Below are 17,969 nucleotides of genomic sequence, written 5' to 3' on the forward strand. Positions count from 1 at the left end.
TCGCCTACAGCATCTTGAAAGATGATCACATGCCTTGAAGAGCCGTTGAGGGATGAAGGCACAGGACATCGAGAACGACGAGCACACAAGCCAGTAGCTTCAAACAAATATTTCAAAATCGATGCTGCCAAACACATACTCGCTCCGAACATTTCATAATTCCCACCTCGCCTCGTTTTCCATAGTCATCATCTGCTTCACAGGACATGGTCACAAGAACAATAGACCTTCTTCTCAAAAAAAAATACACCCCCTTATCCATAGCAAATTGGTAGTATAACACATCACATGCACGCGCGAACCCCATCACCACTCGTTCGCGAACCCCATCACCACTCGTTCGCGAACCCCATCACCACTCGTTCGCGAATCTCATATGCCCAAATTCTTACCAAACTTCATCAGCTCAGACAAGACTCAACTTACACGCCCACCAACACCTCTTGAAAGTAAACCGCACCACACCACACAAACATGTACTTCACAATATCACCCCCAACACCCCGAGAAGCCTCGCAAATCGTCTCGATACACATATCCTCAATGTCCTCAAACCCGCTCCTCCTCCTCATCCTCCAATTCCCCACTGAGGCCTCCCTTGCCGACCTCCACGACTACCTCATAGCCGATGTCCTGCAGCACCTCGCTCACAACCCGTCGCGAATCCTCGTAGCTCGAGTCAAATCCGACTCCAACTCCGACGCCGGGGACGAGGTTAGCGGCGGCGGCGGCGGCGGACATGTCGTCTCCTTTGTAAAATTCGACATCGTCCGACGTCGACGTCGTAGTCGTACGGGCGATTCCATGCCTAACCGAGAGCGAGACGAATCCACCGCCACCGGCTCCCAAAAGCTTAGGCCGGGCAAACTGGCGGCGGCCGATTTGGACTATGCGAAAGAGAAGCCTCTTCAGGACGGACAACACCTCCAACAGTCAAAAGCGGAGTGGGGCGGAGATGAGGCAAGTGCGGAGGAAGACGAGAGTGAGGAAGCAGAGAAGTGGCCCGCTTCGGCGAGCCAAGAATACCTCACCGCCTACGCGACCACCGCATCTAAAGCACGTCGGGAAGCCATGGGCTCACGGCCGTTGCTTCGTGAGTAAAGCCTCAACTATTCTTCCTTGTCCACTCTGTTTTCGGTCCTTTTTTTCTTCTGACAGTAATTTTTTTTGTCCTGTTACTTTCCCCCAATCTCCATCTCCTACATGTCCGCCCGCTACTCAATTCAACGCCGTTTTTGCCCAACATCATCGTACTCCACCATCCCGGTATTTCCCATTACGTGAAATTTTCGGGAAATGTCGCGTGAGGTCCATCCTCATTCACCATTTCTCTCTCTCTCTCTCTCTTTACCCACCTACCTGTATCGGCATTTCATCATCCTAGTTGCCTGTCCGCCGCTAGCACCGGTGCCGTATTTCCCTATCCGCATCGCCCAAGAATCCGCAACCTTGCTTCTAGTGTATGGTGTGTCGGCTCCGAGGTCGGTGTTTACCCTGTGGGGACGTATCAGACAGCGAAGCTAAGACTCGGAGTCCTCAACATCCCCAAGAAAGCTGGTACCAGAATTCTCGGCGAGTTTCCTCCTTCGGCTTCACCGTTTCTAGAATTCCAGAATGTCATTTCGGTGACATCTCTCCACGGAACCGGGGGGGGGGACAGTTTTCTCTTGATGCCACTGTGCTTCCCACGCTACGCCTGTCACCCGTATCCACTTTGCCAATGACGCTGGCGCTGAAAGTCAAAGTCCCAAATATTTGCTGACATCTCGTCGGCCCCTTCCCCCCGCCGGGCCGGGGACGCCCGGCTTTTAGATTTGACGTTCTTGTGCACTGGCTCCCGGTTCCGTGGCCGCGGTGCGGGGAAAGCCCTCGTACATGCTGCTACGGAGGCGGCGAGGACTGAAGGGCTCCCGGTATTCCTAGAAAGCACAATGGACGCCATGCCGTTTTATGTCTATGAAAGGTTGGACTTTGAGAGTCTCGGAGGATTCCGCATGAGTGTCCCAGTCGGAACCCCGTTGGCGCAGGGAATGACGGCCTTTGAGGAGACCTGTATGGTTCTTGAGATGATCTAAGAATCGTGTAGGATGAGTGAGTGATATGGACTTGGTGTGCCTGAACCACAATGATCTGACTAGTGCACCTTGTACAAAGACCCGATAGAGTCAACGAGAAAAGTAAAATGTCGGAACAACAGGCTGATGGTTGCAGGAAAGACGCCAGAGCATAGGTTTGCTATTTTTCCGGTTCAAGATCGTCGGGCCGCGACCCCATGCCTGTAATGATCAGCAAGTATGCCATCACAACAACGTGACTGTCGGGAAGTGATGGTGTTGGACGGGAAAACCTGAATAAACGCTCAACATCACACTGTCTGTCCTATGCAATGGCCGACTGGCACAGCCCTAGACCGTTCGAGGCTGAGCAGAGTCGGTCAGCTACGCCCAGCCTGCCTCTGTAGCATCGCAGGAATCAATGACCAATCGAATTCCCGAGTTGAACTAGACGCATGCTGTTTGGAACGTTGCAGTTCACCGGTTCGACTCGGCCTTAGTGCTTTGGAGAGCGGTGAAACTCGGCCAGCGTGCCGCCGTTGCCTCGAACGGCGCTTAGAACCGCCCCGACGTGACAGAGTATTTTAATCGAACGATGCGGCATTCTCTGCAATGAAAAGGCTGTGTCGACAGAAGCTTGCGAAACCTCTGTTTGCAGAACTACTGCAACTTTACATTTTCAATTCCGCAGGAGATCCAAATTTTTGGCCTGTGGCATATGAAGAATGTGGAATTCGCGGAGGCAGAGAGGGTCGCGGACAAATCACGATGATAAGGTAGAGATATATATCTAAATGCCGTTTCACATGCACTCGAGCCGCCCGCGCGGACGTCAGTCTTACTCGTCCATCGTGGTCTCGGACCGAAGTAAAGAGTTCGGGTATATCTTCACCGGGTGGCATCTGCGGCTTGATTCAAATAGGCAGTTGTCGATAAAAGTTAAACCTGGTCGGAGCCGACGACCACCGGAAACGCTAACGATAGAGCCGCCGGGCTGGCATCGTGAGACTAGCGGAATTAGAAGCTCAATGACGTAATTACCAGCTGGGCAAGTGTATGGACCCCTGTTTGATCCTTGCCTCTGTTAGGTTAATGGTGTGATGCCCGTGTGCGTTCACGATGCGGCACAACACCCAAGTAATATTACCCCCCAAAAGAGGGATATGTCTGTCGGGAAGGGTTATGGTTTGTGGACTGTTGAGGCGAGGCGAGGCGGTCGGAAGACGTGACACACAGGGATTCGTAAGGGTCTCCCGCAGGAGATGGCTGGAAAGAAAAGTCAATGAAGCTGTTGAATATGAGGTCATTTGTCAGAAGATGGCAGAGCATGAGGCCTTGTTTGACGACCAGAGTGCTGCGTCTCAAGCTGCCCTCAAGCCAGGAAGTAGTCCTCAGAGAGGTATCGCTTTGGTCAATTGCTGGCGGTGGCAGGATGAGCGTGGTGCTGTGAATTGGGCCAAGATGATATTCGGTCTTGGTGGTGTGTGGGTTTTCCTGGCCCTGATTCCTTATGTTATCGTTTGTGTGGTGCCGAGGGTGGGATATATCGAAGTCCATTCGAAATTGGCATGGGTGGTATGATGAGCAGCGAAACAGGGCCGATGATTCGCAGTAGACCAATTGCCCCGCAACCCCGCGTTACCAGAAACTGAGGGTTGGTCCACTATCCACCAGATCTGGCTTTTGGCTTCTTTGAAAGGTGGTGAGTTGCGAGGTCTTTGGTTGGAGTCCCCTAGTGCCTCGACGCCGATTTGAGGCTGGGACACAGACGCAGTCCAGGGACTGGCAAGGTCCCTTGCTCATCGGGCGCGACCGGAACAGGCGCGACCGGAACAGGCGCGGATGCTCCTTCGCATCGACTCATCCTGCCTAGCATGTCAGAGGAAGAAGATATTTAGACCGACAGCATGGAGATGGAATCGATGGAGACGTCAACAAAGAGTCTCAATGGGGAGAAGGGTGGCCGGGCAAGGGCGGGATTGTTGGAAGGACCCTGCGGCGGGTGTAACGGCGGAACGGCGGTGATTTGACGTGGCACACGACAGCCCGCCAGTTTGTGTCATTGTTGGGCGATCGCTTGGCCGTGGTTTAACTCGTAGGCAATTGGAATCCGTAGTCTGGCATGGCCAGGTCCGCTTGGCGGTTGGCGTGGTGGCCCGAGTGATGGTTCCGAACAACGGCGGCCTACTGTATAGCTACTGTGTAGGGGAGCAAGGTAGGAGGTGCATCCGCTTCTTTGCCCGCTCAAACTGGATGGGCTGCATACCTATCTGAGCAGCTTCTGGACTCTGGGATGAGGGATGAAGCTATTGATGGTGGTCCCCTGTTGGATGTTGCGTCGCAGGCTTATCCATCTTCCAGAAAGAGCAGCGGGTCTCTTGAGGTGTTGCTGGTTGCTGGGTACTGGTTGTGTGCATTCTGGCTGCGTGCGACTCGATACTGACTGCGGTCAGCGCCGTGCAGGTATAGTGCACTGCCGCATAGGTAGTTAGCAGAATGCTGTTGCAACTTGCGCGCAAATTGCTGAGACTTGAGACTGAGAGGGTAGAGACCTTCCTTGGTCGTCGAGTCTGACTCGGCAATATTCGAGAATTACGTTATGGGTATTGCCGCGCTAGTCCCGAAGCAGGCACTACCGGACTTTCTATAAGGTAATGGGAGCCACTTGGATTAAGGGGTGGGTCCACGCCTGGTAGGCACGCCGCACGCCGCACTCCGCACTCGCGCAACTCTACGGGATGTACGAGTGCGGTACAAGCGCCAGTCGTTGCAAGAAACGGCAAGGGGGCTGCAGAATGGCTGTGGGAAATGGTGGGGCCCCATGTTCCGCCCGAGTATCGCCCGAGTACCGCCGACTCGGATCGTGCAGAACGGCGCAGCTTGGAGTACGGAGCTGAAGCCTGGGAACCCCAAAGACGAGGTGAAATATATGAGCCGTGATTTGCTCGTTTGCCATTATGTATTCCTGTCTCGTAGCATCTTTCTAGAACGCCCGCCCCGGAATGGACAGAGATAAGGCGGCGCCCATCTCCTCTCCAAAACGTCTCGTGCTTTATCTTTCCGTCCCTCTATCCCCCCATGCCATTCCCAGTCTACGACCCAGTCATCGTGCCAGACCGGCCGCAGGGTCGACAAGTCGCACCTTTGCCATGTGCTTTTGTGGAGATTTCCCTTCCGTCCGACCACCAAAATCTGTGAGTCTCTCTGTGTCTCTCCAAACACGCTCCATTTTCTCCATTTTCTCCATTGTCAACCTTTCTTCTTTGGCTCGGAATACTACAGAGACGGCCCTGGCGGCCTTTTAGCCTCGCGCCTGCAAGCACACCTTCCTGTTCCCACTCCTGTTGCCATCCAGGGTGCCAGGGATGCCCAAATTCCCGATCGTCCTGACTCCTGGTACGGATACGACGCGAGATAATCGCTATCAAACGTCCAGTATACCGGTTGGCTCTGGACCTGGTCGGCTAACAATGTGCCTCGACCTTCCCGAGACGCTGACCAACCCCTGCCTCCCATTTCAGCGATAGGTCTCTTGGCCACTTTCCTATTGTTCATGTCTATTTCTCTTACCACACTTTGTTACATTTTGCGCCCTTCTTTCTATCGACCGCCGCACCAGCGCGCATCCGTCGACTTTCGATACCCGCGAGCCGCAAGGTCACTCTTTCCTCCGTAATTGGGCAGTCTCGGCTTGGCTTCGTTCAAGAACCGACACTTACACCCCCGTGTAGGCGTGTATGCGTGCATGTCGAGTGGACAGCCCCGAGCCTACCCTGTTCTCGTTATGTTATGTTTGCCCTGTTTCTTGCTTTTGGTTTGTTAGCCGGTAGTTCCTGTGCCACTTAATGCTGACACCGACAAATCTCTGCTGCTTGTCGTTTTGAGACCTTTGATGCCAAGCCACGCCTATGCCTGTCTCCTATTGCAGCTGCCGCTTTGCATATCCTTCCATGTCGGTGAGGGTGAAGCAGAAGATGACTGCGGTACTCTGTAAGAGAGAAAGAGAAAAAGGATGTCAGGATGGTGAGGCCATGTCCGTCCCATTCCATCTCATGCCATCCCGTCCCGTCCCATCTCAGTCGACATGTCCTTGCCCATGCTCCTGTCTCCATCTTGATCCCCATACTCCATCAAACCAAGGTTTGGACCATTCTTTCTTGATGTCTTTTCCGCCGCTTGGTCCGTCAGTCGGACCATGGGACCAACGCCCGCCGGCCAGTCAGATACTGCCGCGCCTCCTCTTCCAATGCACCCTCCTGCTTCTTCCTCCACTGACGCGAGACGTGTCATTCATAATGAAGGAGTAGAGGAGTAGAGATGAGGGAGAGAGAGAGAGAGAGAGAGAGACAGAGGGAAAAGTGTGTCAACTGCCCCGAACTGCCTGACATGTTTGCAGTAGGCCGCCGGCAATCAGGAACTTGGACTCTCCTGGTCGAGGCTCCATCCAATCTCGACTGTGCTCCTCTCAAGGCAGATCCTGTGTCAAGCGTTTCTCTAGTCTCTCTTGGGGTTTGGAGAAACCGCGACGCACCGCAACTGTCGATCACAGATTGATCGAAAGGAGTAAATCAATGTAGGAGGGCAGCTGCAAAGTACAACTAGAAAAGGGACTGAAGGAAAAAAAACTCTAAAAAAAACTCCAACGGACGTTTAAATTCCCTCGAGTGTGTCTGGGTATCTTGCCTGTATTCTGTTACTTTTTTTTTACGTGGTTGGGCCGGTAATAGAGTAAGGTGGGAGGGATGAGAGGAGTTCGCACATCCATCTTGTCAGGTCCTCCTTCTTACTCTACTTTTTCCCTTGCGCATCCATCCGTACCTGAGTGCTCTTTAACCACCTTGGCTTGTCTTTCTTTCTCTGTCTCTCTCTTCCCTCTCCCCTTCTTCTTTTCCTTCCTCCTCCCTATCCCTCTCCTCTTCCATCCTCCTTGCCCTCCCATCCTCCTCGCCACCCATCCCCATAAATTTTAATTATCTCTCCGTCCAACAGAACGGCCAACCCCCAAGGACAAGAACGAACATCCAAGGACGTCCTGGTTCACGATACGTCCGGGACTAGGTGCCTGAAGCGCCAGACGAGACATTGCCTCTTAGATATACTCTTCCCCCGGCCCAGTGACTCCGATAAGTAAGGCTTATCTCATCCTTGCCGCCATCGTCACTTGAGTCGACCGATATCGATGCATCACACCCCATCCGTCCAATCCCAAGTTTGGATTACTTCCCAGTCCCGGGCCCCAATTCCGGCCCTGCATCCGCACCACACCCCCCTCCCCAAAAAAGTACAACCACCACTACATTTCCATCACCAAAACGGGCGCAAATCATTCCGCCTTGGCCACTCCTGACCTGCGGCGCACTACCTTATCTTTCACTTTCCCCAAAGACTCGAACCCGCGACCGCCCCCCCTTCGGACTTCTACATCCCACCCCAGATCTTGACGAGGAACCACACAAACTCGAGACAGAGACAGGGGGAAATCGAATCCAACTTACCGTATCCCGCTCGTACTTCCCGACGCCAGCTTATCTGGTGCCCCTCGCACGCGACACAACGCGCCTCATCACTCGGACGGATACCTACCAGCCTTGCCTTAAGGATACAATATTCTTGTGTCTTTGTTCCACCTCGTTCTAGTCTCGAATCCTCCAACCCCTCCGGTCACGTCAAATCTCGCAATCGCTGCCGACCGTCGTCCGTGTGGCGTACGTGATCTTGCCTACAGCCTCCAGTCTCCAACAAGACCTTCTTATCTCAGCCGGCCTCGGCGCACCGTAGCGTTATCAGTTCTTGCGGTGGCCCGTCTGCTGTTTCGTGTTACAATCCAGGCTCACCCATAGGAACTCACCGAGATCGAATTACCGCTCGCCAGCCAATCTGATTTGGCGGATCCTGCATTGGTGCTACGCACACAATTTTGAATCTCACGCCAATTCGACCATCGATATTCTTGTCCCTCTGCCGTCGATCTTGGGTGGCGGCCCAGAACCAAGCAAGCGAGGGACATTGCATCACTTGCTTCGCATCTCATCTGCTGCACGCCGTGGGGCTCGTCGTCCAGTCTCCATTCCGGGGAGTGTGCCAGCCTCTCTCTGCTTCCTTGGCCTTTGGCGAAGCCTATCGTCCTATCACCGTTGTCATATCTCCGGTCAACCCTAGGAGTAAATTCACGCCCGCTTCATTCCCCAATCTCCAGACAAGGGCCCCGGGACCCCGACTTGACGAGCCGGGTCCGTCCGCCCGTCAGTCTTCCCTGCCTGTATATACATAGCTTTGTCTCTACTGCCACGCTCTACCGATCATGTCCAATCCAAGTCCCGTCGTCAGGACGGCTCCTATCGCCATCGCACCAAAGCCTCCCCGCCGCCAGAACTCTTATCTCCAGGAGGCATTTACGAACCTTGAACTTTTCCGCGGCGGCAGCATGCCTGGACGGGAAATCGCTGAGTCTATTGGCTCATACACTACGCGTTCACTCAACCCATGTGAATCTTGCCAACGGTCCAGGCTCAAGTGTATCGTGAGCGAAGACGACGATAGCTGCATACCTTGCCTGGCTAGCGGATCCGATTGTTCTTTGCTCAACAGCCCCCAGCCAAGGAAACGCAAACTGAACGGTGATTTTGACGATAGTGGTAAAAGAAGGTCAGTCTGCTCAATTTCCTCTTCTCCCACGCTTTCATTCCCACTCCCTCTCTTGCTCTCATACTACTACTACTACCCGCCTCTTTTCCCCCTCCCCAACTACACTGGCGATGCATCTCCCTACTGCTCCTTCCCTGCCAGACTGGCTCTGTATTTTGGGCAGCCATGGGGGCACGCCGCGGTCGGGGGCTACCTCTGATAACGAACCTTAATCTCTGATACGTGATTGGTCCATTAGTTCACCAGCTAGAGTCGATATCAGAAGGCGAAGGCAACATCAGCCCAGCCTCTCCAGCACCACCGGAAGCAGCTCTTTTCTTGAAGATATGGCGAATGTCGGGGGCCCGACTCTGCTCAAGCGGACGCTGGGTCTCCAGAGTGATCGCTACAGTCAGTATATAGGCCCGACGACAGACTTCGAGCCTTCTCTCATCAACCTCTCACCATTCAACCCCCAGGATGAGAGCCTCCTGGCACGCGGCACTTTGCGCAAGGTCAGTGACGATGAAACGTTCCTGCTGCTACCAGATTCCAACACGCCCGGCCACGAGCATATTCTCGAGGATATCGAGGAGATCGAGGGTCTCGTGCGGCCACATGGTCGCAAATTGGTAGATTTGTATTTCCGCATCGTTCACCCTGCCTTCCCGATTATTCAGAAGACGGTCTTTTTGGAAAAGTACGAGCGCAGTTACCGCGAATTTTCGCCTTGTTTACTTGCCGCTGTTTACTTATTCGCCATCAACTGGTGGGAACACGATGAAGAGCTCGCGCAACTGCCTCGACCAAACATCCCCAACCTCGAACGGATGATTCGGACAACTCTCGCCGATGCAATGTACCGCCCGAAACTGTCTACGATCCAGGCTGGTCTTCTTCTCTCCCAGCGACCCGAGGGCGATCAGTGGGCTCCGACTGCCCAGCTCGTCGCCACCGCCCAGGAGCTTGGCCTTCATCTCGACTGTACGCATTGGAAGATACCCCCTTGGGAGAAGGGTTTGCGGAAACGCCTCGCCTGGGCCTTATATATGCAGGACAAATGGGGTTCCCTTGTTCATGGGCGTCCCTCGCACATTTTCTCCACCAACTGGGGGGTTCAGCCGCTCACAGATCACGACTTTCCCGACGTCGAGTGGGACGAGAATGACGTTGAGGAGAAGTTAGATATCGAGCGCGGTCGCACACTCTTTGGTCAGATGGTGCAACTTTCGCAAATTCTGGCCGAGATTCTCGATACGTTTTACTCACTGCAAGCCATGCAAAACGTCACCAACGCGGGGGGCCAAGGTACGCATCTGGTTCTGGGCATGGCGAAGCCCATACAACTGAAGCTTAAGGAGTGGTACGCCAATTTGCCAGCGGCTATTCGTATGGACAGCACATATTCGTCGAGCTCTGCCCCATCGAGTCGTCTGTCAAGCATTGGATATCTCCATCTTGCCTACTTCGCCGCTGAAATAACACTTCATCGTCGTATTATTCGATCGCTCGAAGCCACCGGGTCGGCTGTCGATTCCTACGTTCAGCATATTTGCCGAAGCGCGGCAAAAGCCCGCCTCATTTCCGCCATGGACTTTGTCAACCGCCTAAACACTTCCCACCTTCGCTCGTTCTGGTACTTTGCGTCGAAGACAAACTTTGCCCTGATCGGAACATTTGGTTCCCTTCTCTGGGCGACATCTCCTGGAAGGGAGGAAGCCGATTGGTATCGCAGGCGTTTGGCTGAATATCGCTGGACATTGTCGGTGAGCTCGAAGCCTGGAGAAGGTAAAGGCCTTACTATGTTTGCTATGACGATGCTCGATATTTCGACCGGCCTCCTCAAGAAACTTCCCGAGAAACCTTCAATGAGCCGTAGTGGAAGCGTGGTAGATGTTGGGCTGGGCAGCATCAGCAGCAGTTTTGCTAACAATGGCTTGCTTTCGCTTGGGCAAAGCGCGCCGGCCACTATCAGCCTAGGAGGTTTCAGCGGGCTGCCCAGCGCCGATGTGAGCAATGTTCAGAGCCCACTAAGTGTGGACAGCAGCGATGACGAGATGTACGAGACATTCGCCCCGACGTCAGGCATGGCAGGCTTGGCCGAATAAAGACGGCAGAAAGCCGTTGCACTGGAAGGTTGAATGATCGACGAAGTTGTGAGTAGGGTAATAATGACAACATGAAGAGACGAAGACCCGCTTAAGCGGCGCTTAAGCGGGAGATGCCACCCGGGGAAATGGAGTTCCCTCTCCAACTAGGAATTTTGGGAGCGCATCATGATCTGCAGGATACCACTGGGTACTGGGCGGCGGGCCATGCGAAGATTCTGGCGGGAAAAAGAAGAGCAGAGAGAATGAGACAGCAATGCCCGCCGCCCACGACTTCATGCTGATGAGGTTTGGACTTTTTTTTTTGGCCGGGATCGATGATGTGAGAAGGGGAACCCAACACAGTTCATTCGGTGTCGGCGCAAACTCTCGGGGATTTTATACCGTCCAACATTGAGCGGGAAGCAAAGTCGTCGCATCATTCTCTTTGGAAGTTGAGCGATCCATGCTTTACCTTACATATTAGCATACATTGCAGAGCTTTTGGATGAATTTTTATTATACCTTGATGTCTTGCGATGACTTCAGCTTACGTACCCTGATGACCTTGATGTCTTCCCTAGCTGGTCAGGCAAACCAGGGTTGTCCTGCTTCATCGACTGCCTTGCGAGTGACATGTGGAAACGCATCTGATGCTGAGTAGCGGCGAGATGGTGCTCATCGTGTGTAAGTCAAAGCGATGGGAGAAAACACATGAGCTGTGCTGAGCCGCTCAAATGGCGGAAACCAGCGTCTCAAGTATCCAGACACTCGACCGAATCACGCAATCGATGGTGACATTTGACCATCAGCCTCGCCTTAACGACTGGCAATAAGTACGCCGTCAACATTCTTGAAAAGGACCCGGAAAGCATCGGCATTGGACAAAGTTTCGAAACACAGATGTAGAAAAGAGGCCAATATCACGGCTGGCACATTATCCCCTCTTTGAGGTGCAGTTGCAACGATCACTTTGAGTGTGTGGTGCATATGGCAGCGCGTGATGACGCGGCCGATCCCACTCCAGATGGCTAAAATGGCACAATCGAGTCATCGTTGACGAATTTGAATAGACATAGACAAGAATTCGGATTACAGAAAAATTGAATAACATGTAAGGAAAGAAGAGGCAGAAGACGGTGTTGTGAATATTACATCGAAATTCTGGTAGTCCTCACCTCATTACATAATCCCGCTGCCTCCGGCGCCCAAAGTCCAGGATAGCGGCGAAATACCCCACTACCCCCGGAAATCCCACCTCCTGCAACAATCCCGTCCTGCCGAAACCCATCTCCGCCGCGACCAAACCGCCAAAAGCTACCGCCGTCGCGGGGCTGTCCAAGAGCACGACCTACTCTCCCTCCCTCGCCGTCCCAATCTGAGCAAGTGTACCCCAACCGGCCCCTCCAAAACATTTTGCCCAAGATGCAGGGCTTCAACATGGGACGCTACGTCCCGCCAGACCTCGAAGGCACCACGTCAGGCAACAAGCTCAACAAGAAACACCCCCTCGGCGCCCGCGCCTCCAAGCTCGCCTCCGCCGGGATCCTCACCGTCCGCTTCGAGATGCCATTCGCCATCTGGTGCGCCACCTGCCCGAAACCCACGATTATCGGCCAGGGCGTACGCTTCAACGCCGAGAAGAAGCGCGTGGGGTCGTACTTTTCGACGCCCATATGGCAGTTCCGCATGAAGCACGCCGACTGCGGCGGCTGGATCGAGATCCACACGGACCCCAAGAATACGGCCTACGTCGTCGTCTCGGGCGCCACGAAGCGCGACACGGGCGAGGGGGACGGCCGCCAGCCGAGGGAGGGTGAGATGGTCATCATGACGAAGGAGGAGCGCGCTCAGCTCCGCAGCAGCGCCTTTGCGTCGCTCGAGAAGACGATTGAGGACCGGCAGCAGCTGGCGGAGGCGACGGAGCGCATCGACGAGCTGGAGGACGTGGCGAAGCGGCAGTGGGACGACCCGTACTCGCGCAACAAGGCCCTCCGGAAGACGTTCCGCTTGGGACGGCACCAGCGAGAAAAGGACGCTGCAGTCGGTGAGGCGCTCAAGGACAAGATGAGCTTGGGCATCGAGTTGGTGCCCGCGACGGAGGAGGATGCGCGCAGGGCAAAGTTGGTGGACTTTGGTCCCGACGAGGGGGTCGATGAGGCGGGACAGAAAGCTTTGGCAAAGCCCCTTTTCTCGTCTTTATCTACTTCTTCAGCCAAGGATGGCAAGTCCAAAAAATCGACTGTGAAGGCGGCGTCCAGGGGGACGCCCAAGGCTGAGGTGCTCGCTTCTAAGAAGAGGGACAATATCGTCTCCGAGATTGTTGGAAACACGCGCATGGCGAGAGATCCGTTTCTGGTCGAGACAAAGGCAGATAGGATAGCGCCGAGGATTCCTGGGTTGAAAAGGAAGCGCGACGAGGAAAGTGCGCAGGAACAGGAGGCGATGAAGACCGTTGAGCACAGGCAGACTTTGCCTCCCTCGAAATCTCTCGTGACCTATGATTCTGACTCGGATTAAGGGCTCGAACCCCTTCTCGAGGAGCTCTACCTTTTACTTCTTGGCGTTTTGGGGGGACACGGATTAGATCAAAGATACCCAGAAATCCTATTGGCGTTAATATACTTGAGGGAAGCTTTTCTCGGTTCACAAAGCTCAGTCTAATGGTGCGCTCTCGACTGGTGAGTGTCAGAATGTGAGGACTCAAAACGCCCTTCACCGCCATCAATCGTCGTATCCCCACAGTTTGGCATCGCCTCGTTATGCTGTGCTACAGCATGGTAGTCAGGACAAATCCAAAACACGCCTCATCTGTCACCAGAGAGCAGTTGGTACTGTATGCGTGACTGTTATCAACTGTCTGATGGCTCCTTAAGCCACTGGTCCGAATTGATCGAACAAATTGGAATCCAATCTGGGGTGGTATGTATGCTTCGCATGCCCACGTCGTTTCCATCGGCCATTAACGTCCCTCCTCAGCAATGGTCATCATTATAATCAAATCCCCATTCCACCCGCGATTGTCTCATGTGAAAACTCCAAAGCTAATTCCCGTATAATGCCCTTGCTTAGTCCCTTAAACATAAGATAGCAGAATCCCGACCTGACTTTTAACCGCTGTTGAGGATGGATGTCCTCGCCAGGATCGCGTTGAGTAGGGTTTCGGATTGCCAAGTCCAATCATAACCTGGGGAATATAAGTTTCCTTCGACGCCATTTCCATGAATGCTCTCTCTAGCCGTGTTTCCCTTCAAGTTCCTGAGTGCACTTCATACATCATCAAGTCGGCCGGCGGGTTCCTCGTCATCGTCACCGAAACTGCCAACAGACGACATGTCGTCATCGTCTTCGCTCTCGGCACCGGCTTCGTCGGCAGCGTCTTTGCTTGCATATTTTTGCACGTACTCTGAGGCTCGTTGTCAGTGACATCTATCCACTCCCTCCCGTCTACGATTGCGTCTGCGCACCCTTGACTTTAACGTCGTAGCTCTTAGGCTCTCTTATCATCAAGGCAGCCGCTTCGCCGTTCAGGGGGTCCGTCGGGTTCGGGTATCGAAGAAGCTGGGGCAAGAAGACCTCGAAGATGTTGATCATGTCGAACATGGGCGACCAGGTCTGGTTGATGACATCCAGGCAGACGGAGCCCGATCTACGCAGTTTTCCCCAATCAGCTCCTTGCTCTGGTTTGTTCCCTGCCAGCCCGCTCGCTCGTCCACAAGTATCTTGTTCGAATTTTCTCTACTTACAGCTCGTCGATGTTGGGGTGGAAAATGCGGTTCACAAATCCGATACTCGGTGACTTATAGGGGTACTGGTCAGGAAGCTCCACGTGGACCTTCCAGACACCGCCTTCAAATGGAGCTGCACGAGGTCAATATGGTAAACCAATGCTCAAATTTATGTTGTACTGACTCTCGGTAGGGCCTTTAAATCGAACGTAGAACTCTTGCCTGTGTTGTGCGGTTAGGACCCGAGGATGTCGGCGAACATGTCTAAGTCTTACACTTAATGTGGTGTTAGTCGCAATGGCTCTGAGGATAGGGTCGTGAAGGTAGCATACTATTATCGTTCACCAGAGTTACTTCGTAGTCACTCATCAACCTACACAGGTCAGTATGTCAAGCGAAAGGTGGTCAGTCGGCGAATCGCACATCCTGGGTCAGGTTAGCTGGCTGTCAGAGGTATGGCGTGACTTGGAGCGCTGTTACTTCATGACCTAGACAAAAGAGAGGGGCGTAAGTCTGCTGCACCATTCCCATACTCAGGTTCTGATAGTGTTGTAGACTTACATCTGTCTCGATTCTTCTACGCGGGCTGCTCATCTTCTCGGTTGTGCGCGGGGCGTTCGGACGATGGCTATAGATGGGCTGTAGATGTTTTGCGGAGAAAGCTGGTTGGCTGTTCCAGTGAAAGTCCCCGTATACGAGAGATGTCACCGCCGAGTACAAACTCTTCGGTTCCTATTCGTGATGTAACTCGGTGTTGGTCTTGGAATCCGGAGGAGAGTTGCAGGTGGTTACAGAGAGGAGGAGAAGGTCGGGTTGGGTTCCTGACGCCAAGTCACGCGCAATGATGATGTGGGCGATCCCGGACCATGAGGGATAAGTGCAACGATAAGGGGAGAGTGGGCCCGAGGATTAGGCGGGCTACCTTACCACCTTACCTAGGCGCGGATGTTGCCAGCCAGCCAGGTTCCCTCATTGCTTGCTAGGGTGCCTTAGGTAAGTACCTAATCCGTTCCTACCTGCCTTGTACCTTGCCTGATTAAGACAATGCGAAACCATGCGAGCCTGATTCATCGCAGGACAATGTCCAAATTGCAGGCCGACGTTGGAGAAGCTGCATGTTCCACAGCTGTCGATGGACTGACTACCTGGAATTACCGCAGCTACCTTCAGTACACAACGTACTTATACCTTGGTGGTCCCAGGTTGTGCAAAGGCATTTAGGGCTATGTGCATGTAGTTCTGACTGAACTCAACTCACATTTAGAGCCAGTTCAGCCAACAGAAACCGACAGTTCCGACACACAGAGGTCGCAAGAATGATGTAAATTCTTGGGGCAGTACACAAAGGCAGTAGCAAAAGGGCCGTTCCGTACAACGACGCCGCCTGCATCCGAGAGCACTTGATACATTTCTACAAGGAACAACCTATCGTCCCACGCAAGCACGAACCGGATAGACTGTCGGGGTGGGCAAGGTTGTGCTGTCACGAGCCAGGAAGGAGACGCCGTCTTCGCATGGGGGGGAATTATCCGTAGTGCCGGCCGTCCGTCAACTTCACTCAACTTGAGGATCTATCTTACACGTAGTAATTACAAGCTGTGCCGGTTGGCCAGATTAGAGGCTAAACCAACAACGATAGACTCCAAAAATCAAGTCACGCGAGCGCGATCATACCAGGCCCCAAGTTCGCTAATCAGCTTGCAAGCCGATCTAGGCCAACGGAAACCTAGGACTTCCCAATGCTCGACCTTGTGGAGGGCCGAAATCAGAAACCGCCGGGCCCGAGGCAACTCTGCCTCGGTCTTAGCTCACCTTAGCACTGACGGAAAGGCAGAGCCTAGCACGGCTCACTAATCCCTTCCCAAAAAAAAGAACGTAGCGTTGAGCGGCGGCGGTGGAGGGGCAGCGAACGTGCCTCGGCGCTTCGTCCAATCACGGAGGTTTTTCACGGTGGACCGGACCCCGTTACTTGGGAGACTTTCCCTGCGAAGCGCCCAGCACGGCACCTGTGTGGTCAGCTTGTGAGATAGACCCGCTTTTTCATCTCTCTCAGCGAAGCGGCGGGAACGAAACACCACCGGTAATTTTTGGAGATACTCAATTCTACGCAGCAAAAACCATCATGACTTGGATAATAAAAGATTGCGCTTCGCCCTCAATACAAAGTCTTTCAAACTCTTCTCTCCACACTAACAACCTCACCGTCAACACGACCAAATTTTCATCTTTGCATTCTCCCTTTTCCTGCTTTCACATATCCCATCCAGACGTTTACTTGGTATTATAGACAAAAGGTACTTGTTTGCCCATATGTCTCTCCCTGCAATCCGAAGTACCTGTCTAAGGTCGTGTGCCTCCGTACTGAGAAGCACGCGACCCTCGACAGCAGCATCTCTGATGCGACCCATGTGTCCCGCTGTAATGCGACCAGCGCAAATGCGTCACAGCTCACATTCTCCTATGGGTACAACTTCTGCGAACCAAAGAAAGAAAATCACAATTGGTTCTTTGCGCAGTCTGTACAAGAAGCGCGAGCCAATCACAGTCATGACAGCGCATGACTTCCCGAGTGCCCACGTTGCCGACCATGCTGGTATGGACATCATCCTTGTAGGCGACAGCTTGGCCATGGTTGCGCTTGGCATGGAAGATACGAGTGAGGTTGTGGTAGACGAAATGCTGCTTCATTGCCGTTCTGTCGCAAGAGCCACCAAGTCCGCATTTACAGTAAGTGTACTCCGGATCCAACTCGTAAACGTCCTACTGAACCAAATTCAGGTTGGCGATTTGCCTATGGGTAGCTATGAAATAGGCCCGGAACAGGCTCTGGAAACCGCCATCCGCTTCGTCAAAGAGGGCCGGGTGCAAGGTGTCAAGCTCGAGGGCGGCAAAGAGATGGCGCCCACAATCCAGAAGATCACGTCTGCAGGTATCCCCGTTCTGGCTCACGTGGGACTGACACCGCAACGACAGAACGCCCTTGGCGGCTTCAGAGTCCAGGGGAAAACTTCAGACGGGGCACTCAGGCTACTCGAGGATGCACTAGCCGTGCAAGAGGCCGGCGCTTTCGCCATGGTGATCGAGGCTGTTCCCGCTGAAGTCGCAGCACTTGTTACAGAAAAGCTGGCGGTCCCAACCATTGGCATCGGCGCCGGTAATGGCTGCTCCGGCCAGGTTCTGGTGCAGGTTGATATGACCGGAAACTTCCCTCCCGGCCGATTCTTGCCAAAGTTCGTCAAGAAGTACGGCGACGTCTGGAGCGAGAGTCTTCGGGCCATCGAGACCTATCGGGACGAGGTGAAAAGCCGACAGTATCCTGCACCAGAGCACACATACCCCATTTCCAAGGAGGCGCTTGACGAGTTTACCATTGCTTTGGAAAAGTTGTGAGGTGTCGTTCGCGTTCAGCGATTGTTAGATCATTGCTTTGCGTCACTTTCGTGCTGCATCACCGGTGTTTGGGAGTCTAGAGGCCG

At 53.6% G+C, this 17,969-nt stretch overlaps 5 protein-coding genes across 5 annotated transcripts; 4 read left to right on the top strand and 1 right to left on the bottom strand.

Moving 5' to 3' along the window:
- Positions 1-474: 474 nt before the first annotated feature.
- On the top strand, positions 475-1,101 carry CORC01_04457 (uncharacterized protein; the record flags this gene model as incomplete). Its single annotated transcript, XM_022616104.1, has 1 exon — positions 475-1,101. One exon carries the CDS (start codon positions 475-477, stop codon positions 1,099-1,101), a length of 627 nt encoding a protein of 208 aa, XP_022477412.1.
- A 7,254-nt stretch (positions 1,102-8,355) lies between these two features.
- CORC01_04458 (fungal specific transcription factor domain-containing protein) lies at positions 8,356-10,786 on the top strand (the record flags this gene model as incomplete). The annotated part of the gene is made up of 2 exons (XM_022616105.1): positions 8,356-8,699; positions 8,938-10,786. The coding sequence occupies 2 exons, from the start codon at positions 8,356-8,358 to the stop codon at positions 10,784-10,786; spliced, it is 2,193 nt and encodes a 730-aa protein (XP_022477413.1).
- Positions 10,787-12,190: 1,404 nt separating this feature from the next.
- On the top strand, positions 12,191-13,285 carry CORC01_04459 (uncharacterized protein; the record flags this gene model as incomplete). Its single annotated transcript, XM_022616106.1, has 1 exon — positions 12,191-13,285. The coding sequence occupies one exon, from the start codon at positions 12,191-12,193 to the stop codon at positions 13,283-13,285; it is 1,095 nt and encodes a 364-aa protein (XP_022477414.1).
- A 749-nt stretch (positions 13,286-14,034) lies between these two features.
- Positions 14,035-15,087, bottom strand: CORC01_04460 (ubiquitin-conjugating enzyme; the record flags this gene model as incomplete). The annotated part of the gene is made up of 6 exons (XM_022616107.1): positions 14,035-14,171; positions 14,233-14,414; positions 14,512-14,626; positions 14,678-14,715; positions 14,859-14,866; positions 15,055-15,087. 6 exons carry the CDS (start codon positions 15,085-15,087, stop codon positions 14,035-14,037), a joined length of 513 nt encoding a protein of 170 aa, XP_022477415.1.
- A 1,842-nt stretch (positions 15,088-16,929) lies between these two features.
- CORC01_04461 (ketopantoate hydroxymethyltransferase) lies at positions 16,930-17,883 on the top strand (the record flags this gene model as incomplete). Its single annotated transcript, XM_022616108.1, has 2 exons — positions 16,930-17,220; positions 17,272-17,883. The coding sequence occupies 2 exons, from the start codon at positions 16,930-16,932 to the stop codon at positions 17,881-17,883; spliced, it is 903 nt and encodes a 300-aa protein (XP_022477416.1).
- Positions 17,884-17,969: the final 86 nt, after the last annotated feature.

Source organism: Colletotrichum orchidophilum (assembly GCF_001831195.1).
Source record: "Colletotrichum orchidophilum strain IMI 309357 chromosome Unknown Scaffold_29.1, whole genome shotgun sequence".
Classification (NCBI taxonomy): Eukaryota; Fungi; Ascomycota; class Sordariomycetes; order Glomerellales; family Glomerellaceae; genus Colletotrichum; species Colletotrichum orchidophilum.